This window comes from Xenopus laevis, chromosome 1L (assembly GCF_017654675.1).
Source record: "Xenopus laevis strain J_2021 chromosome 1L, Xenopus_laevis_v10.1, whole genome shotgun sequence".
Lineage (NCBI taxonomy): Eukaryota > Metazoa > Chordata > Amphibia > Anura > Pipidae > Xenopus > Xenopus laevis.
In genome coordinates, this window is record NC_054371.1 from 232,643,587 (window position 1) to 232,671,267 (window position 27,681).

Here is a 27,681-nt window from a genome sequence, read left to right on the forward strand (position 1 = left end):
TCTTTAGCGCTAGAGAAGCACCTCACCCCTAAAATGGGGGGCCCCCAGTGTTATTGGGGAATTCAGAATCTGCTGCATTTAACTCCTGCCATGGGGATTTGGCCAATCCCAGAACAGAATCTTGATTCCTGCCAGTATGTGGAAAAAATCTACAAATTATAAAAATAATAAAAAAATATATATAAATATTATGAATATACATAATAAATTCTTTTATGTTTTATGTTTAAAGTTTTATTGTTTGCTTTGAATTTTCCCACCATTTGAGAGCACCAAGATGGTGGCTGGACTTATGATGTCATTTGCATCGCAGTGTATTACCGCTTCCATTGGTAGAAGTTAATTAATCCAGTTAGCCCATTGGTGGTTGTTCCTTTAAATATGCTGGTGTGTTTTTTGTATGTTGTGCCTATGATTAAGTATTTGTGTTGATACGAAACGCGTAAGGCAGTGTCATGGATTCCTAATAAACTCTTTTCATTTACACGAGTGTGTGGACGATTGTTCCATTGGGTGCCTGTCCTTTTGTTCTACGGTTTAGATATGCCCCTATAGATAAATAGTTTGGGTAGGTATCTATTGGGCAGGTCTCGCCCCATTACTGCAATACTTTAGGGTGCGTGACCATCTCTTTCGTCCGACTCAGGGTGCTGAGCCTTGGAACTGGCACCACCGGGGCTCACGGGGCCCCATATATAATAAAACACAGTGACACTAATTAGAATATATTTCATTATATGAAAGAAAGTTGCCCCCACCCCCTGAGACCAGACACATCTGAACCCCACATGCTGAATGACTGGACTTGGAGTCTGTGCGGCTGCAGAGAAACCAGTGCGGCATATAAGTCTGGAGCCCTGTGGGATATGGAGTTACTATACATCACTGACCCTAGCAACCTGGTGGCACATGGGCTCATTATAGTGCAAAAAGACATATGTGATTCCCCTAGTCTGTAGGCTCCTGTCAGGGGATTCTGGGAGTTGTAGTTCAGGAGCACCTGGGGGGAGGGCTCTGTATTACTGGAGTGAACAGTTGGAAACACCTCCCCGGGGGTTATGAGTGTGATGCTGTGTGCGGGGAGTTGCACTTTTATTGCGAGTTGCAGATAACAGGAGTTTCCCTGTGTTTGCAGAAGTTTATCAGCTGCCACCATTGGCCACTAACTGGGGCAACTCGGCTACATTCCATTGGGCGGCTCATAACTGCCAAAATGTCAGTAAGTGATTGGCCCTGAGCAAGTGGAAGTGGGGACAGGCTTATAGAGTGAGAGCTCTGGGGGTTCCACTCTCTATAGTGATACACAAGGGTGGGAGCTGCCATATAGCTCCTGTGAGACTGCTCAGTATGAGATATTAGTGTTACTGGGGGTTGCAGGGAGTAGTGTTGTGACACCAGTAGAACCAGTTCTGGGGGCCCGTGTGGGGCGTGTGCGCATTGTGTTGTCTCTCTGTGTTTGTGGCTTTTGCCCTTTGTTGGTGTCGTGTTTGTGCTGCCGCAGGTATTTGTGTTGTTTCAGGTGAGAGACACAACAGGTGCCGCCTGTAAACCCCATAAAGGAAAGAGATGCCAAATAAACACATGGAGGTTCCTCTCCCCCATGCGCCACAGCAGTATATTTGTTCCCTCCTCCAATAACTATTGTGACTTCCCCTCTATTCTGAATCAAGATGGAGACAATTACGACAAGATGGAGACACAAGGATGAGATGAAGACATTAGGACAAGATGGAGACAGTAGGACAAGATGGAGATAGTAGGGCAAGATGGCGACAGTAGAACAAGATGGAGACAGTAGGACAAGATGAAGACAGTACAATGAGATGGAGACAGTAGGACAAGATGGAGACAGTAGGACAAGATGGAGACATTAGGACAAGATGGAGACATTAGGACAAGATGGAGACATTAGGACAAGATGGAGACAGTAGCACAAGATGGAGACAGTAGGACAAGATGGAGATAGTAGGGCAAGATGGCGACAGAAGAACAAGATGGAGACAGTAGGACAAGATGAAGACAGTACAATGAGATGGAGACAGTAGGACAAGATGGAGACAGTAGGACAAGATGGAAACATTAGGACAAGATGGAGACATTAGGACAAGATGGAGACATTAGGACAAGATGGAGACAGTTGCACAAGATGGAGACAGTAGGACAAGATGGAGATAGTAGGGCAAGATGGCGACAGAAGAACAAGATAGAGACAGTAGGACAAGATGGAGACAGTAGGACAAGATGGAGACAGTAGCACAAGATGGAGACAGTAGGACAAGATGGAGACAGTACAATGAGATGGAGACAGTAGGACAAGATGGAGACAATTTCAACAGATGGAGACACAAGGATGAGATGAAGACAGTAGGACAAGATTGGAGACAGTAGGACAAGATGGAGACAGTAGGACAAGATGGAGACAGTAGCACAAGATGGAGACAGTAGGACAAGATGGAGACAGTAGGGCAAGATGGCGACAGAAGAACAAGATGGAGACAGTAAGACAAGATGAAGACAGTACAATGAGATGGAGACAGTACAATGAGATGGAGACAGTAGGACAAGATGGAGACAATTTCAACAGATGGAGACACAAGGATGAGATGAAGACAGTAGGACAAGATGGAGACAGTAGGGCAAGATGGAGACAGTAGAACAAGATGGAGACAGTAGGACAAGATGGAGACAGTAGGACAAGATGGAGACAGTAGGACAAGATGGAGACAGTACAATGAGATGGAGACAGTAGGACAAGATGGAGACAATTTCAACAGATGGAGACACAAGGATGAGATGAAGACAGTAGGACAAGATGGAGACAGTAGAATGAGACGGAGACAGTAGGACAAGATGGAGACAGTAGAACAAGATGGAGACAGTAGGACAAGATGGAGACAGTAGGACAAGATGGAGACAATTTCAACAGATGGAGACACAAGGATGAGATGAAGACAGTAGGACAAGATGGAGACAGTAGAATGAGACGGAGACAGTAGGACAAGATGGAGACAGTAGAACAAGATGGAAACAGTAGGACAAGATGGAGACAGTAGGACAAGATGGAGACAGTAGGACAAGATGAAGAAAGTAGGATAATATGGAGACAGTAGGATGAGATGGAGACACCAGGAAGAGATGGAGACAGTAGGACAAGATGGAGAAAGTAGGATAAGATTGAGACAGTAGGACAAGATGGAGAAAGTAGGATAAGATTGAGACAGTAGGACAAGATGGAGACAGTAGGACAAGATGGAGACAGTAGGACAAGATGGAGACAGTATCACTATATAGCTGCACACCCCACTAGCCAAGGGGTACAGGTTGGTCAGTCCTTTAGTTGGCTGATATATTTTCTGTCAGTGAGTAAGAGAAGACCATGTGTGAGGCAAAGGGTTAAGTTGTGCACAGGAGACATAGGAGGAAGTACTTGTGTTATTTTGGTTTTGATGATAAAAAAGTGCCTCTTCCTTTTCTTCCTGTTGTGTGATCATTTGTACTGGAACTTCCACTTCTGTCACAGTCATCTCAGATCAGGACTGTCTACAGCAAAGGATTCTGGGAAAGGGCTTTGGTACATATTACAAGGGGTTGGGGTTCATATTACAAGGGATTGTGGGAAGGAGTTGGGGTTCATATTACAAGGGATTGTGGGAAGGAGTTGGGGTACATATTACAAGGGATTGTGGGAAGGGTTGGGGTACATATTAGAAGGGGTTGGGAGTATGTGAGTATATTGAGGTGGTACCGGCTGTGCCGATGAGCCCAATTTAGACTGCCGGGGGGCGGGTGATTGATCCGGACATGTGAGGGGAAGGATCGAGTGACTAGGGTTGGGGATCTATTAATGGCTCCCAATCACAGGGCCCCAAGCCAGTCAGATTCCCAAACAAACAGAACTATTCATGGGGCCCCTCCCTCACTTGTATCCTGTTGGGGCCCCATACAAGCAGATTGTTTTCTTCCTGTGCCACTCACAGTGAGACTCATTGTTGGGCCCTGGGAGGGAGCCACCTGTTACTGAACTACAATTCCCAGCATTCCTGCAGCTGCCCCAGCATTGTCCCTCTATAACAGCAGGTCATACCAGACAGTTTGCAGTTGGTCTGTTGCAGTTGTCACTAAGGGTTAAGGTGCCTATACCTTCCGGACCAGGTCAGCAGCTCATTGGCCTGCTTATGGGGCCCCCAGACGGGCATTGCCATCTCTGTGGGATGGGGGGAAAGAGTTCCATGGCAATATGGCAGTTACTGACCAATCACCAGCGAATAGACTGGACTGGCAGCTGGGAATCCTGGGAGTCTCACTTCTCGTTCTCACCAATGTGGCAGTTGCCCAGTTCTCTCCTAGATAAGGAACTGTCAGTTTAACCCTCTGAGGGCTGAGAAGCTTATTATTTGCCCCTGTAGCTCTAATGTGCAACTCCCAGTGTCCCCCTAGAACTGGTAGTGACAGTTGGGAGTTTAGGGGGGTGAGGAGGGGATTGCTGTGCCCCCACCAGTAAATGTTCAGTGAGTGGTATATTGGGGTGCCCAGTGTCCGTGTGTTTGGGGTGTAGAGCGGCCCCAGGTACCTCCCACCTGGATCTGGATACAGGGGCCAATTACACCCCGAGAGCCTCTTCCCTTGGGGCAGTGGATTGTGATTGGCTGCTCTCCCCTCGGGCCCCCCCCCCCCGTACATTACATGGCAGTGGCCCCCATAAAAGCCCCCACCCGATGTGTCCCTCCTGGGGTGGTGCAATGTGAGGAATGTGACAAGTATCAGCTGAACCATAAATAATTCCCAGCAAAGGAGCAGAAAGGCCGGGGCTATTAAATAGAGAAACCAGATGAGCCACATTCTCCCTCCCCCACCCTCACTGCCTATTAAATGAGCTGTCACGCTACCCCCCCACCTCTCCTTAACCCCTTCCTGCCCTCCCTCCCTCATGGCTAGGAGTTCTAGTCTGCAGAGCTGGCACTCTACCCTGTGTCCAGCTCTCCTTATCCATTTCCTGTCCTCCCTCTCTACACACAGCAGGGGGCTCTAATCTTCAGAGCTTGCACTCTACTTTTGCACATGGTTCTCTTTAGCCCCCTTCTTGCCTCCTACCTGGCTGGGGGCTCTGGTCTGCAGAGCTTGCACTCTTTTCTCTGCACCCAGCTCTTCTTATCCCCCTCCTCCAGGTTCACCACATTAACACTCAGTCAGTTACTCATTATAGACTAGAGGCTTTTGTCTCAGAGCTTGCACTCTACCCCACCCCAGTGAATAATCACTCACGCAACCCCACTGATATTCACTCTTTTGTTACAGATCTAGCCCACAGAGCAGACAGTCTAATCTCATCCTGTGCTACAAACCCACCCATGTAACAAATATTCAGTGAGCAGTGGATGTGGTGGGTGCGAGACCCCAATTCCACACTAGTGTCCAGACAGACAGTTGTGTTGTTGCCTGTGGGGCAGTTTCAGTTGTAGGACATGGGGGGAGCTAAATAGTCCCCCTCACTGCCCCAGGAGACCCCCTATTGCTGCTTCCTGTGACCAGATGCCTCACAAGTTGCCCCAGTGGGTAGAATCACCCCCCCGGTCTGTCACCCCCATTATCCTCATTAGTTCCCAGGGGGAGGGGCCTTTATATTGGGCAGATTCCTGGGGTCACTGGAGCAGATCTATTGCCCCGGGCCCTATACAGGTCTGCAGAGGGGCAGAGGCACCAATATGATTTTCTTTTCTTGGATTGTCAGCTCTAGGGCCAAATGGGCAGTAAAGTGAGCAGTGTTGGACAGAGGTGCATGTGGGCAGTGCCCGTCACTACTCATTGGATCTTGTATGGAGTCGGCCGGACTGGCCGTGTAGGGAACCTTCCAGCTCTTGTTAAACTACAACTCCCAGCAGCCCCTCCAGGTGTAAATGTTTAGCTGAGCTGGGCAGGAGAATGTGAATGATGATGGGGGGGTGAGTGAGGACAATAAGGCAAGTTTTCCTGTGCATTATCCTTGGCCGCAGGGTGGGTGTTCCCCCCACTCACACTCACTGATAAACTGGTCTCTGGCCACAGCCCTTGCACGCACAGCACTTTCTCTGTTTAAAGGGGAAGCACGCCTCTCTCCTTACTCGTGTAGCTCAAAAGAATGTGGATCTAAATGAACTAAACTGATGTCTTGTTGCTAGGGCCAGGAACCCTGGCAACCAAAACCAGATTATTTGGGGGGCTGGATTTTTATTCCTTATGTTTCTGATCAGGCCCTGCTGGTGGATATTGGGCAGCTTCTCTGTCTGTGTAATCTGCAGCTGTTCCTTGCACTAATTTGCACACACTCCTTGGTTTCCATTCAGCTCACCATCATCACCATCATGCTTTTACTCATATGTTGTGCAGCGCTCTACACTCATATTATACATGTTGTCCAGGGCCCTAGGGCCACTGTCTGCTAATGCTTTGCTCACACTCAGTGCCTCAGACTTGCACAAGAGCTCACACTCATGTGTGTAGTGTATGTGGTTGCACGAGACATTTGCACCGGTACAAACTGTGCTGCATCTGGCGCGTGACCAGAACCAGAGGAAGTCGGAGGGAATTCCCTTCCCATTGGGCAGAGAGCCAGCTGACGTAGCCAATGAGAGGGAATCCCTGAGAGAGCTCAGTGTATAACTGCACCTTATCTGCCCCCCTGTGCCCCCGCACCACTGCTCATTAACCCTTACTGTCCCAGTCCTAGGAATACTGGGTGCCCTTGTGGGTCTCCCTCCTACAGAACAATTAGCTATACTGGCATGTAAGGGATGTGCCCAGGACTAAGGCCAACATTGTTTTATGTGTGCCTGCATGCAATGGGTTAATGCCCACAGCAGATAAAAATCACGGGGTAAAATGCCCATTATCTTTCCATGCTTTTAATAGAAGTAATTCACCATCACCACAGCTAGATTGCGAGCTCCTGGGGACAAAGATTCAACTTTTGTCTCTATTGATGTTTAGCTGGACACAGAAGGGTTAGTTGTGTATTTATTGCTCGTGCCATTAAGTACTCCCTGCATCCCTGGCATGGATGTACCAGTAACATTCTGTAGAGACAGGGAGTTGCACGGGGAGTTGCATCACTATTAGAGTAGCACAGAGTACAATGTGCAGACAAGAGACTGATATCTATATACAGGGCTGGTATCTATATACAGGGCTGGTATCTATATACAGGGCTGGTATCTATATACAGGGCTGGTATCTATATACAGGGCTGGTATCTATATACAGGGCTGGTATCTATATACAGGGCTGGTATCTATATACAGGGCTGGTATCTATATACAGGGCTGGTATCAGGCCCGGACTGGCAATCTGTGGGTTGTGGCAAATGCCAGAGGGGCTGCTATAAGGTCCCATAGAAAGTCAGTATTTAGTGGGCTGGTGGGGGCTTTTTGGGCCTCTGTGTAACTGAAATGCCAGGGCCTATTTTAATTCTCAGTCCGGACCTGGCTGGTATCTATATACAGGGCTGGTATCTATATACAGAGCTGGTATCTATATACAGAGCTGGTATCTATATACAGAGCTGGTATCTATATACAGAGCTGGTATCTATATACAGAGCTGGTATCTATATACAGAGCTGGTATCTATATACAGGGCTGGTATCTATATACAGAGCTGGTATCTATATACAGGGCTGGTATCTATATACAGAGCTGGTATCTATATACAGGACTCATACTGTGAATGTACAATTCTGTACCTGTAACAGGCATCACGACTCCTGTCCTTCTGTCCCACAGCAAATTCTAGCAGGTGGGTGTGCGGGTCACTGTCTCACTGACCTGATTTTTAGAGCTAAAACAATGAGAAGGGTCAGGGGGCAGAGAGGCGACCCACCCACTCACTCAGGCTATTGAAAGGGTCAGACTCTGAGTGACATGGAATGTTACTAAATTATTCTGGGTTTCAGTCTGGGGATTTGTAATGTACCCACCCAGCCACCCCTAATGTCTAATATCCTTATCATTTACAGTAGGGGGTACATTATCCCTTATAATACATGAGTGATACTCAGAGTTCCCTGTATAACTCAGCCTGCAGCCTTGTGTCTTTATATGGTCACAGAACAACCCCTCAGTGACTTCTAATATCCTTATCATTTACAGTAGGGGGTACATTATCCCTTATAATACATGAGTGATACTCAGAGTTCCCTGTATAACTCAGCCTGCAGCCTTGTGCCTTTATATGGTCACAGAACAACCCCTCAGTGACTTCTAATATCCTTATCATTTACAGTAGGGGGTACATTATCCCTTATAATACATGAGTGATACTCAGAGTTCCCTGTATAACTCAGCCTGCAGCCTTGTGCCTTTATATGGTCACAGAACAACCCCTCAGTGACTTCTAATATCCTTATCATTTACAGTAGGGGGTACATTATCCCTTATAATACATCAGTGATACTCAGAGTTCCCTGTATAACTCAGCCTGCAGCCTTGTGCCTTTATATGGTCACAGAACAACCCCTCAGTGACTTCTAATATCCTTATCATTTACAGTAGGGGGTACATTATCCCTTATAATACATGAGTGATACTCAGAGTTCCCTGTATAACTCAGCCTGCAGCCTTGTGCCTTTATATGGTCACAGAACAACCCCTCAGTGACTTCTAATATCCTTATCATTTACAGTAGGGGGTACATTATCCCTTATAATACATGAGTGATACTCAGAGTTCCCTGTATAACTCAGCCTGCAGCCTTGTGCCTTTATATGGTCACAGAACAACCCCTCAGTGACTTCTAATATCCTTATCATTTACAGTAGGGGGTACATTATCCCTTATAATACATGAGTGATACTCAGAGTTCCCTGTATAACTCAGCCTGCAGCCTTGTGTCTTTATATGGTCACAGAACAACCCCTCAGTGACTTCTAATATCCTTATCATTTACAGTAGGGGGTACATTATCCCTTATAGTGCATGATGTGTGTAAGTTAGGTGTGGGAGTGTAAGGATATTGCAGGTTGGCAGAGACAGAGGTTCCCAGGCTCACGGGTGTCATTGGCAGAGGAAAGGGATTCCTTAGAAAGCAAAGCCATTTGGGCCGGTGCCAGACAGACTGAACATTAGCCAACTTGTGAATCAGCAGCCAAAAGCCACAGAGTGGAACCTGCCCAACCGGATTGTGAGTTCCCAGTGATGGAGATTGGGGACTGATCATTTGGCACGTTTGGCCTGAGATTATTGTGGCACTGAGATTGGAACATGTTATTGCCCGTGGGGAGACACAGAGAGAAGAAACAAAACGTAATAACAAAGGCTGCTGTGCCAAATCAGTGTGGGGAGAATTCTGCTGGATTTGCCCCTTAGTATTGGCAGTGCAGGTCATGGGCATGGGGATGAATTGGGAGGGATTTCCCCAATAATTATGGGGGGTCGGCTCCCTGCTGTTTGCTCTGCACTGAGGTCTGTGTGTCCCTGGGGGCAGATGTCTGTTTGCTCAGGGAACACGCGTGTAGCTCTACATGTAATGAGCAGCCCTGCAGTCTGTTGTAGCCTCGAGGGCATCGGCTTTGTGCCGCACTCAGCACCAACACAGTAACTGTAACCAGGAGCTGCTAATGGGTGCAGCATAAATAGGGCCCCAGCCTGACGGGTGCAGCATAAATAGGGCCCCAGCCTGACGGGTGCAGCATAAATAGGGCCCCAGTCTGACGGGTGCAGCATGAATAGGGCCCCAGCCTGACGGGTGCAGCATGAATAGGGCCCCAGCCTGACGGGTGCAGCATGAATAGGGCCCCAGTCTGACGGGTGCAGCATGAATAGGGCCCCAGCCTGATGGGTGCAGCATGAATAGGGCCCCAGTCTGACGGGTGCAGCATGAATAGGGCCCCAGCCTGACGGGTGCAGCATAAATAGGGCCCTAATCCCCCCATTGTGCTGCCCCCTCCTGCTGAGCTGGAGTCTGATGGGGGCCACGCTCTGAGCACAATACAGACTTTCTGGCAGCACAAAAGATTTGTAGTCGGACGGGTCTGGGAAAGCCCAACTGTGACACCCACATTAACGGCCCATATATGTCACTAGCCCAATGGCCCGGGCACATCTCACTGCTTTATGACTGGTCACCCCTATAGTAATGAGCCCTGTGGTGTAGAGCGCCCCCGAGTCTGCCACTGAGATGCCAATCATTAGTGCCACTTGCATCTCATTCATAGGGGGGTACAGGGGTGTCGTGGGGCGAGGGGACCCTGCCATTCTCCCGGGGCTCCTAATCATGTGACCCAGAGGCAGATGAGATGAGTCCCCCCTTGCCCGGCCCTTCTGCCATGTCTGGAGGGTAATAATCTGCAGGAAAACCTATAGAATTGGGTTAAATATTAAACCTTGTGCAGAATTTATGTGCAGAGATGGGGGAGGAGTTTTATTTAGTAGCGAATGTTTTGAGGGAACAAATGGGCCCCTCCTTCCAATAATCACTTGCACCCACATTGCCATTATTAGGGAGACTTTTAGTAATTACCAATTTGCTTTATAATGAAAGGGGTGCTCCCTGCTACAAGCACTGTGCCCACAGACACACTTCTACCCATTACAATGAGGTACCCTGTGCCCACAGACACACCCACTGTGGGCAATTTGATGATTGCTAGACGTTGGCACAAGGAGTTCAGGGGAGTGAATGAGTAGCGACTTCCCCAACCCAATGAACCCCTCGTAGAATTAGCTGGGGGTCCCACTCAAAAGCCACAAAAACTGATGGTGCCAAAGTGATCCTCTGTGCAGGAGTAGTTGGCAGCAGAGCTTGCAATCCATTGCACTCCCCCTTGGGGAAGGAGCCAGTGCCCTTCATGTGCCCGTGTCCTTCATGGAGGCTTTGGGTTCATTATATGACAGTTAATAGCGCTGGCGGATAATGTAAACATTAACTTATTAACTAGAGAATCAGGTTTCCCAGTCATTAAATGTTTATGGGTTTGGGCTGAATTCTGACACTCACGTTACAGGACAAGAACACAAGGTCGTCAGATCCTCGTCACCCCAATGGGGGTGGGGCCAGATACCTGCCATTCTTTCCCAGGAGGATTTTAATGAGCTGTAACCCTTGCACTGCAGGATGGAATGAACATACCCAGGCCTAGTGGCATAAAAACTGGATGTGTGGATATACTGTAGTGCAAGGGTTAGTGCATGGGTACAGGGAGTTGGTGGCAGTGCAAGGGTTAGTGCATGGGTACAGGGAGTTGGTGGCAGTGCAAGGGTTAGTGCATGGGTACAGGGAGTTGGTGGCAGTGCAAGGGTAAGTGCATGGGTACAGGGAGTTGGTGGCAGTGCAAGGGTTAGTGCATGGGTACAGGGAGTTGGTGGCAGTGCAAGGGTTAGTGCATGGGTACAGGGAGTTGGTGGCAGTGCAAGGGTTAGTGCATGGGTACAGGGAGTTGGTGGCAGTGCAAGGGTTAGTGCATGGGTAGAGGGAGTTGGTGGCAGTGCAAGGGTAAGTGCATGGGTACAGGGAGTTGGTGGCAGTGCAAGGGTTAGTGCATGGGTACAGGGAGTTGGTGGCAGTGCAAGGGTTAGTGCATGGGTACAGGGAGTTGGTGGCAGTGCAAGGGTTAGTGCATGGGTAGAGGGAGTTGGTGGCAGTGCAAGGGTAAGTGCATGGGTACAGGGAGTTGGTGGCAGTGCAAGGGTTAGTGCATGGGTACAGGGAGTTGGTGGCAGTGCAAGGGTTAGTGCATGGGTAGAGGGAGTTGGTGGCAGTGCAAGGGTAAGTGCATGGGTACAGGGAGTTGGTGGCAGTGCAAGGGTTAGTGCATGGGTACAGGGAGTTGGTGGCAGTGCAAGGGTTAGTGCATGGGTACAGGGAGTTGGTGGCAGTGCAAGGGTTAGTGCATGGGTACAGGGAGTTGGTGGCAGTGCAAGGGTTAGTGCATGGGTACAGGGAGTTGGTGGCAGTGCAAGGGTTAGTGCATGGGTACAGGGAGTTGGTGTCAGTGCAAGGGTTATTGCATGGGTACAGGGAGTTGGTGGCAGTGCAAGGGTTAGTGCATGGGTACAGGGAGTTGGTGGCAGTGCAAGGGTTAGTGCATGGGTACTGGGAGTTGGTGTCAGTGCAAGGGTTAGTGCATGGGTACAGGGAGTTGGTGGCAGTGCAAGGGTTAGTGCATGGGTACTGGGAGTTGGTGTCAGTGCAAGGGTAAGTGCATGGGTGCAGGGAGTTGGTGGCAGTGCATGGGTACAGGGAGTTGGTGGCAGTGCAAGGGTTAGTGGAGGCAGGGAGTTGATGCAGTATATATATATATATATATATATATATATATATATATATATATATATATATATATATATATATATAGAGCTGATGAACTGATTACAGTTGGGGGGTTGGACTTTGCCCCTGGGCTGGTACATAGTGTTCTGTATAAAGTGAGAATTAGTAATTGGTGCAGATATGAGCGGTGACTTTGCCCTTCTCCCCGCAGCACTCGCTCCATTACTGACCCAAATCTGCCTCCCGGGGCAGCGCCAGCTTGTGGCAATGGGCTGATGTGGGTGAGGGGGACGGGTGCCAGGGAGGTAATGAAATTATAAGCAAGATAATAGGAGGCAACGCAGTGTGTGGCCCTGGGCCCTAGAGCCTCACATGTTCCAGAATAAACATTCACTGCTGATCAGATGACGGGGTACAAACAGGGTGATTGGGTGCAAGTGCCCCCCACTTAGTTATTCTGTGGGTGTTAGTGCCAACAGCAATCCTTGTATCCTGAGTATTATTATTATTATATAGCACTGGCATGTACACATCAGCCCCTGCCCCAGTGAGCTTACAATCTAGCCACTGTGCTAATCCTTTGTATGTGTGACAGATACCTCGACTAATCCCCATTGATTTATTGATAGGACATTATTAACCCTTGCAGGTGCTAGCCTGGGGTGCCAGGGCTATTGGCGCTGTGTGACTGGTGGGGGGGCAAATACTAATGCCACGGGAACATTACTAGCAGTGACTTTATTCTGCTCTACCTGCTGCTGGCCCTTTAAGGAATTCTCTGTCCCAATCTTATCTCTGCTGTTTGTTCTGTATTGTGCTGGGGGCACCCGTGGGTGGGACACTGACTGTGCTGATATGAGGACAAGTGTCTGAGACTCATTCAATCAATTTAACCCCTCCCCAGGGATAACCCCTTAGTTGCCTTCCCTCAGCGTAGCACTGGCACATACTTATTGCACTACAGGCTGCAGCACGGCCCCCCCAGAATAAAGGCCACAGAGCAGTCTAGTCCTGGGGGCTTCTACTGAGGCCCCCCCCCCGCACTCATTCTGCCCAAAATACTAAGTAACATATTTATTCCCTGATACTGTTTAGATCAATGAGAAGGTGGGTCCCGGGGGGGGGGGGGGGCTGGTAGGTGGGAAGATCCAAGGGAAAAGAAAGAGACAACCCCATAGTCTCCCACTTGAAAGGTGACCTTTAACCCTGTCTGCACGTAGGTAAGGTCAGGGGTTAATGGGGGGGTCACAGTTTTACCTTCTCACCTGTTTGTGTTTCATTCAGTCCACACCCCCAAAATGAAAATCAGCGTTTTAACCTGTTCTGTGCTGGAAGGTGGAGAGTTCCTCAGATCCCTGAGCTAAGGAGGCGGCCCCGGGCAAGCAGGGGTTAATTCCAGACCAGAGAACGGGACATTCCTGGGTTTATAGGAGAGAAATAGAACAGAGCCTGGGGGGGGTCAAAGAATGTCAAAAACAGATGCGTCAAGCCTGCACCCCCCCCCCCCCCCTATTATCCTGCACCCTGAGCCTGTGTGACTGTTACTGGTCCCAGTAGCTGAGAGTCACAGAACGTGAACTGGCCCCGGGGCCTGACTGACTCAGGACTTCTCTGTATGTGACAGGGGGTGTTTGACTGTTTGTATGACCAACTGCCAGTATTGTACCAACCTCTTCTGGGGAACATCTAGCAAATATTCTGCTTCTGAGATACTCCGAAGGATGCAGGGAGTTGAGAAGTATTGGCTGTAGTACAATACTCAGATCCAAAGGACGTTGGGAGTTGAGAAATGTTGGCAGTAGTACAATACTCAGAGCTGAAGGATGTTGGGAGTTGAGAAATGTTGACAGTAGTACAATACTTAGAGCTGAAGGATGCTGGGAGTTGAGAAATGTTGGCAGTAATACAATACTCAGAGCTGAAGGATGTTGGGAGTTGACAAATGTTGACAGTAGTACAATACTTAGAGCTGAAGGATGCTGGGAGTTGAGAAATGTTGGCAGTAATACAATACTCAGAGCTGAAGGATGCTGGGAGTTGAGAAATGTTGACAGTAGTACAATACTCAGAGCTGAAGGATGCTGGGAGTTGAGAAATGTTGACAGTAGTACAATATTTAGAGCTGAAGGATGCTGGGAGTTGAGAAATGTTGACAGTAGTACAATATTTAGAGCTGAAGGATGCTGGGAGTTGAGAAATGTTGGCAGTAGTACAATACTCAGAGCTGAAGGATATTGGGAGTTGAGAAATGTTGACAGTAGTACAATATTTAGAGCTGAAGGATATTGGGAGTTGACAAATGTTGGCAGTAATACAATACTCAGAGCTCAAGGATGCTGGGAGTTGAGAAATGTTGAAAGTAGTACAATACTTAGAGCTGAAGGATATTGGGAGTTGAGAAATGTTGGCAGTAATACAATACTCAGAGCTGAAGGATGTTGGGAGTTGAGAAATGTTGGCAGTAGTACAATACTCAGATCCAAAGGACGTTGGGAGTTGAGAAATGTTGGCAGTAGTACAATACTCAGAGCTGAAGGATGTTGGGAGTTGAGAAATGTTGGCAGTAGTACAATACTCAGATCCAAAGGACGTTGGGAGTTGAGAAATGTTGGCAGTAGTACAATACTCAGATCCAAAGGACGTTGGGAGTTGAGAAATGTTGGCAGTAGTACAATACTCAGAGCTGAAGGATGTTGGGAGTTGAGAAATGTTGACAGTAGTACAATACTTAGAGCTGAAGGATGCTGGGAGTTGAGAAATGTTGGCAGTAATACAATACTCAGAGCTGAAGGATGCTGGGAGTTGAGAAATGTTGACAGTAGTACAATACTCAGAGCTGAAGGATGCTGGGAGTTGAGAAATGTTGACAGTAGTACAATATTTAGAGCTGAAGGATGCTGAGAGTTGAGAAATGTTGACAGTAGTACAATACTCAGAGCTGAAGGATGCTGGGAGTTGAGAAATGTTGACAGTAGTACAATACTCAGAGCTGAAGGATGCTGAGAGTTGAGAAATGTTGACAGTAGTACAATATTTAGAGCTGAAGGATATTGGGAGTTGACAAATGTTGGCAGTAATACAATACTCAGAGCTGAAGGATGCTGGGAGTTGAGAAATGTTGACAGTAGTACAATACTCAGAGCTGAAGGATGCTGGGAGTTGAGAAATGTTGACAGTAGTACAATACTCAGAGCTGAAGGATGCTGGGAGTTGAGAAATGTTGACAGTAGTACAATATTTAGAGCTGAAGGATGCTGGGAGTTGAGAAATGTTGACAGTAGTACAATATTTAGAGCTGAAGGATATTGGGAGTTGAGAAATGTTGGCAGTAGTACAATACTCAGAGCTGAAGGATGCTGGGAGTTGAGAAATGTTGGCAGTAGTACAATACTCAGAGCTGAAGGATATTGGGAGTTGAGAAATGTTGACAGTAGTACAATATTTAGAGCTGAAGGATATTGGGAGTTGACAAATGTTGGCAGTAATACAATACTCAGAGCTCAAGGATGCTGGGAGTTGAGAAATGTTGAAAGTAGTACAATACTTAGAGCTGAAGGATATTGGGAGTTGAGAAATGTTGGCAGTAATACAATACTCAGAGCTGAAGGATGCTGGGAGTTGAGAAATGTTGACAGTAGTACAATACTCAGAGCTGAAGGATGCTGGGAGTTGAGAAATGTTGACAGTAGTACAATATTTAGAGCTGAAGGATGCTGGGAGTTGAGAAATGTTGACAGTAGTACAATATTTAGAGCTGAAGGATATTGGGAGTTGAGAAATGTTGGCAGTAGTACAATACTCAGAGCTGAAGGATGCTGGGAGTTGAGAAATGTTGGCAGTAGTACAATACTCAGAGCTGAAGGATATTGGGAGTTGAGAAATGTTGGCAGTAATACAATACTCAGAGCTGAAGGATGGGAGGAGTAGTGAGATACTCGGCTCATAGACAATATAGTAGTAGTGTAGTAGTAGTGTGATACTCAGAGCTGAGGGATGCTGGGAGTTGATGGAACACTGGGAGTTGAGGTTGTGGTGGGCTAAGTACAAGTAAAAGCCTATAGCTGAGGTGCAATGATCCACGGGAGGGTGTCTCTGGGGTCCCGGGAGTGTGCGGTTGCATTAATAGCGGGAGATGCCATATGAATATCACACGTCAGCACTCGCAAGTTATTGATCCTGCGCTTCCTGCAGTTTATTAACAAGGACACAGGAGACTCCTGAAGGCCACGAGTCACAGACTCATCTCCATTAAGAGGAAGAAGCACGAGTGGCCCCAGGAGTGACCCCAAAGAGGACTGGCACCCCATAAACCCACCCCTGCCATCCCTCTAATTCTTTGAGTGGGATTAACCCCCGGCACAGAGTGGGGCATCAGAGTGAGCAGTTACACTCAATGGCCCTAATGGTTTGGGATAGGGGGGCACCTCAGGTGTTTGGGCAAGCACAGGTATATCAGTTTGGTATAGGGTGGGCACAGGTGTTTGGGCAAGCACAGGTATATCAGTTTGGGATAGGGGGGCACAGGTGTTTGGGCAAGCACAGGTATATCAGTTTGGGATAGGGGGGCACAGGTGTTTGGGCAAGCACAGGTATATCAGTTTGGGATAGGGGAGCACCTCAGGTGTTTGGGCAAGCACAGGTATATCAGTTTGGGATAGGGGGCACCTCAGGGGGTTGCACAGTGCATCTTTACCAAAGCAGGGGGTTATTTTGGTGAAACCCAAGCTCAATGTGGGCGACACAGGTGTGAGTTTCAGCTTTCCCCATGGGATGTCACCTGATACCCGGTTGAACTGATGCCCTGGAGCCAACGTGCCCGCGCCACTATCATACAAAATTCAGTGTCTCCAATGATTTATGATCCAGTGTCACAGTGTGTTACACACGAGGATGAGGAAACGATTGTGCAACGCACGACAAATCAGAGAAGGAAATGACTCGGTTTTATATTTCTTACACCAGAAACTGAGTCCGTTGGAACCAGCTGTGCCCCTTCCGTATTCCTCAGCCCAAACCCACTCATGCTGGGCACAAGCACCAGGGCAATAGCCATGTCCTGACTGGGATTTAAATAGGACCTGGCACTTCTCTGATGCCCACAGAGAACCCAAGCTCAATTCTCAGGGCAGGACTGGCAACTAACAGCAGCCCCTCTCACCTGATCCCTCCACACCGAGTTGATATTTAATTGGCCAGTGTATGGGCTCTGTGAAGCATCTGTACTGGCTGATACATTAGATAGGTATAAGGAAGGGCCGGATGCTTTATTCACCAGTAGCTCCTCCCAGCAGACAGGAGGGAGCCAATGAGATTAGAGGAGGGAAAGGGGTGTTACAGGGAGAGCTGGGAAGTGAATCAGGGGTACAGGCTGATACATTAGATAGGTACAAGGAAGAGTCGGATGCTTTATTCACCAGTAGCTCCTCCCAGCAGACAGGAGGGAGCCAATGAGATTAGAGGAGGGAAAGGGGTGTTACAGGGAGAGCTGGGAAGTGAATCAGGGGTACAGGCTGATACATTAGATAGGTATAAGGAAGGGTCGGATGCTTTATTCACCAGTAGCTCCTCCCAGCAGACAGGAGGGAGCCAATGAGGAGGGAAAGGGGTGTTACAGGGAGAGCTGGGAAGTGAATCAGTGGTACAGGCTGATACATTAGATAGGTACAAGGAAGGGTCGGATGCTTTATTCACCAGTAGCTCCTCCCAGCAGACAGGAGGGAGCCAATGAGATTAGAGGAGGGAAAGGGGTGTTACAGGGAGAGCTGGGAAGTGAATCAGTGGTACAGGCTGATACATTAGATAGGTACAAGGAAGGGTCGGATGCTTTATTCACCAGTAGCTCCTCCCAGCAGACAGGAGGGAGCCAATGAGATACAAGGAAGGGTCGGATGCTTTATAACAAGTCATACTCAGTACTGATCAAGATACTGGTCAGATTGTTGATAGTCAGGAAGGATTTCATGTTGTTCGATATGGGGGTAGCAATTAGAAGTGCTATAAACCCCCCCCCGGCCTTTACACCAGAGTCTCATCTCCCGGAATTGTCCCTGACATGTGACTCCTTTTCATTCAGTGTGGCCCCTCCTGTGCCTCGGGGCCCAGTCATAAAGTGTCAGCAAACAAAGGCACAGACTGGCTGTAATTGTAATTGGGGCAGTAGAAGTAGTAAATTATTAAGGAGAAGCAGGTCGTGTAATAACAGGGGGGGGGGCAGATGGAGGACAGGATTGGCCAATGTGCCCCCAGGACTCTCCCACGTACATGAGATTAAAGGGAGATAATTATATGTTTATTACCTGGGACAGATATGCAGAATGATCCTGTCTCTGTGTCATTTCTAAAGGGGAAGTTAACCCTACAGTTCATGTGCAGTATGACGAGGAGCAAGTTCAGCAACACCGTGTCATTCAGACTGTGACCTGCATGTATTTGTAGTTGCGCAGCAGCTCAGGCTGAAAAAGGGAGACACCCTGTCCCTTCTGTCTGGTTGCTACCTACCCTAGCAACCACACCATAGTCCAAATGACAAAGAAAATGGGGTCACATCTAAATAATGGCAAAAAAAAATGCTAAATCCGTAGGATAAAAATAATACATCTAGTCCAACAATCAATTTGTTTTATAGTTGCTGTGGTTTAGCAACCAGATTAAATATAGGCCAAGAAACTCCAAAAAGTTGTCTGACTTTGTATGGCATGCTGAGTTTATATACTTGCCCTTTAGAATGTCAGCTCCTACTGCAGCAGAATTCTGGTTTGGGTGGGATTTGGGTCTATGGAGCTGTCAGTCCCAGTAGCTTCTCATTCCTGGAACTGCTCTGCAAGTCGGGGTGCCCCTCGTCCCCTGATAAACAGGCGGGAGCTTGCTGGGTGCCACTCACAGAATTACAGGATAAATCAGTGGGGTCCCCTCTACATGGAACACTTGCTCTGAGGGGCCCTTGACATGTGGCCCCGCTCTCACAGAAGCCATTGGAGTCTCTCTCCCCCCCTCTCACCAGGGGGGCAGGGGTCCCTAAAAGCTGATATGTATAGTGACACAGTCCTGCAGCCTGTGTGTGTATCTGGGGGCAGCTTATTATAACTAAGGGTAACAGCCCTGCTGGCGCCTTCTCACTTACTTACACTGGCATCAAACATGTAACATACCTTTCTATTTGTTGGGGACCCAGAAGGTCAGGGTTCTGCAGCCTGGAGTGGGCACAGCCAAGGATATGACACAATGCCCAGTTCAGATTGGGTACGACCAGTTCAGATCAATCTCTTGGCTCCTCTGTACCAACTGTCAGATTAACAATGTCATTTCTGCAATGGTGACACAAGTGGGCATTTTACTAGTGGGTGAAGTGATGCCCGCTGGTGTTGGCACAAAGATGCAGAAGCAATGGCACAAGGCATCAGCTGATATTTATAATTATTAAGCAAGTTGGTTGGATGGGGGGAAATGACAGTTTGGTGGTGCCACTCCAGGAATTCTGGGTAGGTTTCCTGGCTGGCACAATTATCTGTGGCATAACATAGGGCTATTGGCACAACTTATCCCCCTTTCTTTTCTCACCATGTGATACGTCTAAGTCACCCTGCAACTGTCATTCTGGGGGACCTGGGGGGGATGACGATACACAGGGAGTTGGTGGGGCCAAGTGAAACTGGAAGTTTGGTGGTTGATGTTTAGAGGTGGGACATTGCAAGGGACGGGGTGTGTGGGAGTTGTGGGCACCAAGAGAATGACTGTGGGGTGGGGGTAAGTAATTTTGGGGGCAATTATGTGATACTGAGCCCAGTAGGGGAAGTTGACATGGAACACTGAATGGTTACACAATGGAACTACACAAATAATGAATGAATGAAGATCTCAGCCAATCAGAAGCAAGAGAAGAGCGTGGGGGCGGGGTATAAGTCTTGTATTGTTATTCATTACAGACTTCACTGGTCACATGACCACCATAAAAGCCACATATTAATCAGAATCATGAAGTTGGGGTTTCCGCTTGGTGTGAAACAGATCTGGTTGTGAGGCAACGACACTGTGAGACATTTCCGTGTCTGTTGTATGAGGGAGACCTGCCAAGTCTGTGGTTCTTGGATCTTCTCCATAACACGGGAGGGAAGACCTTGTAGAAGCAGCTCTGGAGCCCGTCCAAGGTTCATGCTGGGGACATCCATGTCCTGGGGCAGCCACTCCGTCATTCTTACATAACACGGAATAACGGAGTGTTCTCTGCTCCGACTATCTCTACTTCTTCTCCTGCCAACCATACGTGTAACATGGAATCCCACCTTCTTCTCTACAACTATCCCTACCCTCTCCTGCCAACCATACATGTAAGATGGAATCCCACCATCTTCTCTCCAACTATACTTACTTCTTCTCCTGCCAACCATACATGTAACATGGAATCCCACCATCTTCTCTCCAACTATCCCTACTTCTTCTCCTGCCAACCATACATGTTACATGGAATCCCACCATCTTCTCTCTGACTATCTCTATTTCCTCTCCGGTCAACCATACGTGTAATATGGAATCCCACCATCATCTCTCTGACTATCCCTACTCTTTCCTGCCAACCATACATGTAACATGGAATCCCACCATCTTCTCTCAAACTATCCCTACTTCTTCTCCTGCCAACCATACATGTTACATGGAATCCCACCATCTTCTCTCCAACTATCCCTACTTCTTCTCCTGCCAACCATACATGTTACATGGAATCCCACCATCTTCTCTCTGACTATCTTTATTTCTTCTCCTGCCAATGATACGTGTAACATGGAATCCGACCATCTTCTCTACAATTATCTCTACTTCTTCTCTATCCCCAACCATACATGTAACAAGGAATCCCATCTTCTTCTCTGCGACTATCCCTACTCTCTCCTGCCAATCATTCGTGTAACATGGAATCCCATTGAGCTTTCTCATATAGTCACTTCCCGGCTATGGGTAAATAATTAGTAGGTGCAATTTGTGGAGTAGTTGGTGCCAGACCGGGGGAGTTTGTGCCGGAGGGGACTGTTAAAATAACAAAGGCAAATAAATTATGAATTGTGTTTGGATTAACCTATTCTGTGCTGGTCGATACGTCTGCTTCAGGAGGAAGAAATTGGAAAAGACCCTGTGGGCTCTGTGATTGGGTGACAGTTATAAGCAGTGAAGGGCCACTGGGCCAGCGAGTCACATGTAGAGAATTGACCCACATAGTGACATAGTGAGGCCGGTGCCAGTTGTAAATGATAAATCTGATGATTCCTCACTGAGGCCAATGGAACATGTGAGTTTCTGGGGTTGGAGTGGAATTGGCACCAGAGTGTTGGTATGTGCCACTCTCCAGTGTCTCGGGGTTTATGGGCACCATCCCAGTGTGAGGTTTGGGCACCCACAATATGAACCTACAGAATTCACTGTGTGACACCCGCACTGCTCACTGCTACATATTATCAGTACTAGAAGAAGTGTTTGAGCAGTGCAGGTCAGTCACAGTCAGACAATAGATTTCCTCTTTGCTGTGAGATTTCCCCACACCCTACAAGGGGTTAAACATCTCTTACTGTTTGGCTAGTTATTATTACACGCTGGAGAGGGGGGTCGCAGGATGTAGAGGGGGGTTATTTAATAAAATCCGAATTTATCTCATAATATTAATAAAAAATCTCTACGAAACTCCCATGCCTAATTTATCTTATTTATTAATGAAAAAAACTCAATTTAATCGGATCGCGAAAAAAACTCGATAAAATTGAGGGAAAGGGGGGTTTTTTGTCCAAAAAGGTTGGATTTTTGGGCTACTTGACGATAACTTTGCATTGAGATTGGTGTCTCTCCCATTGACTAATACTGGACCATCACAGGGTATCAGGGTTTTGAGTCTTGAAAAATGTGAGTTTTTGCCCCAAAAAGCCCAACTAGAAACATTGAAGGTTTGATAAATAACCCCTTGATCTTTACTATATAGTAAATATGTCTTATTGCCACCGTTTAAGGGGTTTCTAAATGATTTGGGGGTGCCCAGTATAAGTTTGGGGTACGGGTCATCTTCCCAGAGTTTTGGGGCTTTACAGGGGGGGAGGGGCAGACTTGGTGACACACCCCTTATGTTGCTGAACTACAGCTCCCAGCATCCCCTCTCAGCCAATCATATGGATGTAGTGAGGTTAATGTGGCAGAGGAACGTGTCTCAGTGATGGGGGGGGGATGAACAGGAGACAGAAGGGGGGGAGAGACCAGGAAGGAATTTAACAGCTGTCCCAACAAGGCTGGAAGGAGTGTCAGTAAATATTCTCTTTTATTTCCCTAAATAAGAGCAGTCATTTAGTCATTTAGGAGCCTGGCGCGGGGGAGGGGCCAATAAACCTGATTCTCTGGGGGGGGGCACTTCCCATCATTTCACTTTGAGATTCAAAGAACAGTCTCAAGCAATGGCCACATATGATGTCCTGGGCCCCCAATCCTCCCCAGGAGCCCCTCATTAGTGATTATTTGTCTAATGAAGCCCCTCGTGCCATTGGCCCCTCTGTTTCTGTGTGTTGGGCACGTGGCTAATGACTGGCAAGTGATTATTGACTCCGCCTCCAGTGTGGCCCTTGGGCAGTTGTTTTGGTTGGTAGGGGGGCCCCAACGTCTCTCCCGCCTGCTGGGACTTTGCCCTATTGAGGTGGTACAGAACATTAATGTCGGCTAAGTTGCCCTTTAATGCTGAAACCCAGGGGCAATGCAGGTCCTCAGAGAATTGTCACAGTAATGAAATGGTTAATTAGTGTATATTAATTATCTAAAGTCTCAAGGATGTGTCAGTGTGGGGCTGCCATGTTGCTTCTTGCTGATCCCACTCTGGTCTTGCAGTGCCCCCAGTGGCCAGAGCTGGTGTAGCCGGGGATTACACAGACATTTGCACTGCGAGTGCTGCTGCCATCACAGCTCTCCCCCCCACACACTAGGGATATGGTCTCCCCCGGGGATGTCAGATAATGAGGCATTTAGGGGTTCTGCTGCTGCACAATTCCTCCCAACTGTCCCGTTTTCAGGTCAGTCCCACTTTTGACAGCTCAACCCGCAGTCCCTCGTTTGTACTGGAAAGTCCAGTTTTTCTCTGCGCTGAACAGCCAGAAAAAGAAACAACGTTTCTAACTTAATTGGCTTTTGGCAGAGAGACCAGAACAGCCACAACAGAAGAAAAGATACTTTTGTAACAATTCAAATGTATCTAGATAAGCAAATAAGTAATTGTAACAATTTAGATAAGGAGGTCCCGTGGGAAAAGAGAGACTCACAGCTTAAAGGGCAACTGACCTTCATTAGCAAAACTGTAAGAACTGAAAAAAACCACAGAAATATGTTCAAACTTTTATAACCTTATTATTATTATTATTATTATTATTAGTAGTAGTAGTAGTAGTAGTAGTAGTATTAATGAGAACTTGCTCCCAGGCAGGGTATTTGGCCACTTCTGCAGCTGTGACACATGACTAGACTCCTTCTATAGATCAGTCAATGGGTTAATGTGGCCTTTAGTGAATGTGCCAGTGATGTGGATGTCCCATGCCAGTCAATCAGAACCCCCATATAGTGTCGTCTCTATCACTGGCACAAGAGGGGCTCCCTGAGACATAATGTGACAGTTGTTATTTACAGTATTGGGGTGATACCCTGCCCCTCTAATGCCGCTTTGCTCCCCTTTATTCCACCCTGAAGCCCTCGCTGAACTGCTGGAGCGACAATTACACTTCTTTATTATGTTTTAATGGTGCCCCTGGGAAATAACCCATTTAACCCCTCGTGTGCTTTATTCTGCAGCTCTACGAGCTCGACGAGGACCCCAAGCGCAAGGAATTCTTGGACGATTTGTTCAGCTTCATGCAAAAGAGAGGTACGTGCCGGGCCCCTGGGAAAGAGCCAACGGACTCATTGTGGCCCTTTGAGAATGTCTGACACTTCCTAATCCCCCCCCCCCACTGTTTGACCTGCCAGATATAAATATACTTGTATTATTGTTACACACAGCTCATTCCTCACATTGATAGGAACCCCAATACTGTGTCTGTGTGATATAAAAGGGGAAATATCCCACCAATAATTTTATTCAGTCCTCTCCCCCATGTGTCGCCCCTCACTGATTGCCTGTGACCCCAACATCCTTCCTAAGTGAGGCGCAGCCGTATCATTTATTTTCTTCTGCACTTGCACAATTGTATCATCATAATAATGGGATTTCTAGGGGTCTCCTGGTACCAAACCCATGGGAATGATGTCAGAATTTACCTGGTGTGAACTTGGGGTAACATCACCCAATATTTACCATATGACTGTTACCCCAATGTTTCTATATATCTGTAACCTTGTTATGAGCTAAGGGGGCCCAGTCTGAAGGTCAGTTAGGGGGAGATTTGGGGTGAGTGTTTATTTGTGCCCTGGGTACCCCTGGAACTATAGCAGGGTAACACCCCAATGTTTCTATATATCTGTAACCTTGTTATGAGCTAAGGGGCCCAGTCTGAAGGTCAGTTAGGGGGAGATTTGGGGTAAGTCCTTTTTTGTACCCTGGGTACCCCTGGAACTATAGCAGGGTGACTGTACCCCAATGTTTCTATATATCTGTAACCTTGTTATGAGCTAAGGGGGCCCAGTCTAAAGGTCAGTTAGGGGGAGATTTGGGGTAAGTGCTTATTTGTACCCTGGGTACCCCTGGAACTATAGCAGGGTGACACCCCAATGTTTCTATATATCTGTAACCTTGTTATGAGCTAAGGGGGCCCAGTCTGAAGGCCAGTTAGGGGGAGATTTGGGGTGAGTGTTTATTTGTGCCCTGGGTACCCCTGGAACTATAGCAGGGTGACTGTTACCCCAATGTTTCTATATATCTGTAACCTTGTTATGAGCTAAGGGGGCCCAGTCTGAAGGTCAATTAGGGGGAGATTTGGGGTGAGTGCTTATTTGTACCCTGGGTACCCCTGGAACTATAGCAGGGTGACACCCCAATGTTTCTATATATCTGTAACCTTGTTATGAGCTAAGGGGCCCAGTCTGAAGGTCAGTTAGGGGGAGATTTGGGGTGAGTGATTATTTGTACCCTGGGTACCCCTGGAACTATAGCAGGGTGATAAGTTTCTATATATGTGTAACCTTGTTATAAGCACAGTGTGTTGGTGTAAGTAAATCCAGTTTGTTGTGTGCAAGAGTCAGTACAACTATTCATGTTTTTCCATGGTGTGTCTGTATGTGCCAGTATATGCCAGTGTGTGTGTCAGAATATTCCAATTTGTGCCAATGTAAAGGGCAGAGTGGGAGATTGGGGTGCACATGCCGTGCATTGGGGAATGCCAATTGCTTCTCTGTCAATCAAATACGAGGGGTGGGGCCAGAGGACCTGCCTATTAGGAGAGTGTTTATTGTCTGTACAGTGTGGCGACTTATTGGGCACTGGGACACAACCCAGGACTTGGTTGCTATGGTTTCTGCCCAGGTTACACAATCACAATTATGGCACTTACTGGTTTGTCTGGCAGGTATTGGGTGACCCCAAGATAAACCCAAAACTGCAGTGTGAGGGCAGAGCTTATATACTATATAGAGAGAGAGAGAGCTTTCCGCTGTGTATGTCAGTGACTGTATAGTGGCCCCTACCTCAGACAGGGGCCCAACACACTAATCTTTATTCCACATCACTGTTAGAAATACTCCGCTTCCTCCCTGATAATTAGCTTTGCCTTTAATCTGCTGCTGCTCCAATGAGAAATACTCCCAGTGCCACTTATTGACCAGAAATCAACTGCAGCTTTTTGTAACGAGCTCGAGGTGAATAATTAGCGCCATAGACTCGTCAATAAAAGATTTAACCTGTGACCTCCCTCATCCCCCGATGCCTCCGCTTCCCCCCCACCCCCGCCTGGAACAATTAGAGAGACGGGAGATGCGCTCACCCATTTATTAACGGCCGTGTCTGAATTAATGAACATGCAGCTCGATAACCATATCAGGCAGGGGTTAATGTTCTGCTAATTAACAGTAAAATGGAAATGCCACTGTACCCCCTACTGACAATTATAAGGATATTAGAAGTGACCATTATACAGGGAACTCTGAGTATCACTCATATATTATAAGGGATAATGTACCCCCTACTGTAAATGATAAGGATATTAGAAGTCACTGAGGGGTTGTTCTGTGACCATATAAAGACACAAGGCTGCAGGCTGAGTTATACAGGGAACTCTGAGTATCACTCATGTATTATAAGGGATAATGTACCCCCTACTGTAAATGATAAGGATATTAGAAGTCACTGAGGGGTTGTTCTGTGACCATATAAAGGCACAAGGCTGCAGGCTGAGTTATACAGGGAACTCTGAGTATCACTCATGTATTATAAGGGATAATGTACCCCCTACTGTAAATGATAAGGATATTAGAAGTCACTGAGGGGTTGTTCTGTGACCATATAAAGGCACAAGGCTGCAGGCTGAGTTATACAGGGAACTCTGAGTATGACTCATGTATTATAAGGGATAATGTACCCCCTACTGTAAATGATAAGGATATTAGAAGTCACTGAGGGGTTGTTCTGTGACCATATAAAGGCACAAGGCTGCAGGCTGAGTTATACAGGGAACTCTGAGTATCACTCATGTATTATAAGGATAATGTACCCCCTACTGTAAATGATAAGGATATTAGAAGTCACTGAGGGGTTGTTCTGTGACCATATAAAGGCACAAGGCTGCAGGCTGAGTTATACAGTATCCTCATATTTTAGAATAAGGGTGCATGTTTTATATAATACACCAGTGACATCACTGAGCAGTGTTTATAGCTGATGACATCACTGGAAGGCATTTATATAGTGAATAAAGTACCCCCTCTTGTAAAATATAAGGATATTATAAGTTACCGAGGAGTTTCATGACCATATAAAAACATGAGGCCGAAGTCATGGAACTCCGAGGTAACTTCTAATATCCTCATATTATGCAACAGGGGATACTTTATTTATTATAATACACAAGTTTCAGTGAGTCATGTGACAGAAATGACATCACTACTCACCGTTTATACGATATTTATGGCTTTTGTGTATTATATAGTGAATAAAGTACCCCCTCTTGTAAAATATGGAGTTTCATGACCATATAAAAGTACGAGGCTGAAGGCTGGGTGCTTTTATACAGGTCATGGAACCTCTAATATCAATGGTAACGTCTAATATCCCAATATCCTAATATCCTCTTATTTACAACTGGGGGTACATTATTTATTATAATACACAAATTTCAGTGAGTCATGTGACAGAAATGACATCAGAACTCACTGTTTATAACTGATGACATCAGAACTCACCGTTTATAAGGATATAATTTACAGGATATTCATGGCTTTTGTGTATTATAAGGATATACAGTAATTAAGACGTTGCTGTACATTATATGACACAGACGTGAGATTCTGCAG

At 47.1% G+C, this 27,681-nt stretch overlaps 1 protein-coding gene across 3 annotated transcripts in view; it reads left to right on the forward strand.

Annotated features, from left to right (window-relative positions):
* The window catches only part of LOC108719209 (AT-rich interactive domain-containing protein 3A), a 56,137-nt gene that overhangs the window by 10,688 nt on the left and 17,768 nt on the right, over window positions 1–27,681 (forward strand). For all 3 annotated transcript variants that reach the window (XM_018267929.2, XM_018267938.2, XM_018267921.2), the window contains exon 3: window positions 24,034–24,106. In XM_018267929.2, coding sequence (XP_018123418.1) covers window positions 24,034–24,106 — 73 coding nt within the window. The remainder of the gene's footprint in view (window positions 1–24,033; window positions 24,107–27,681) is intronic.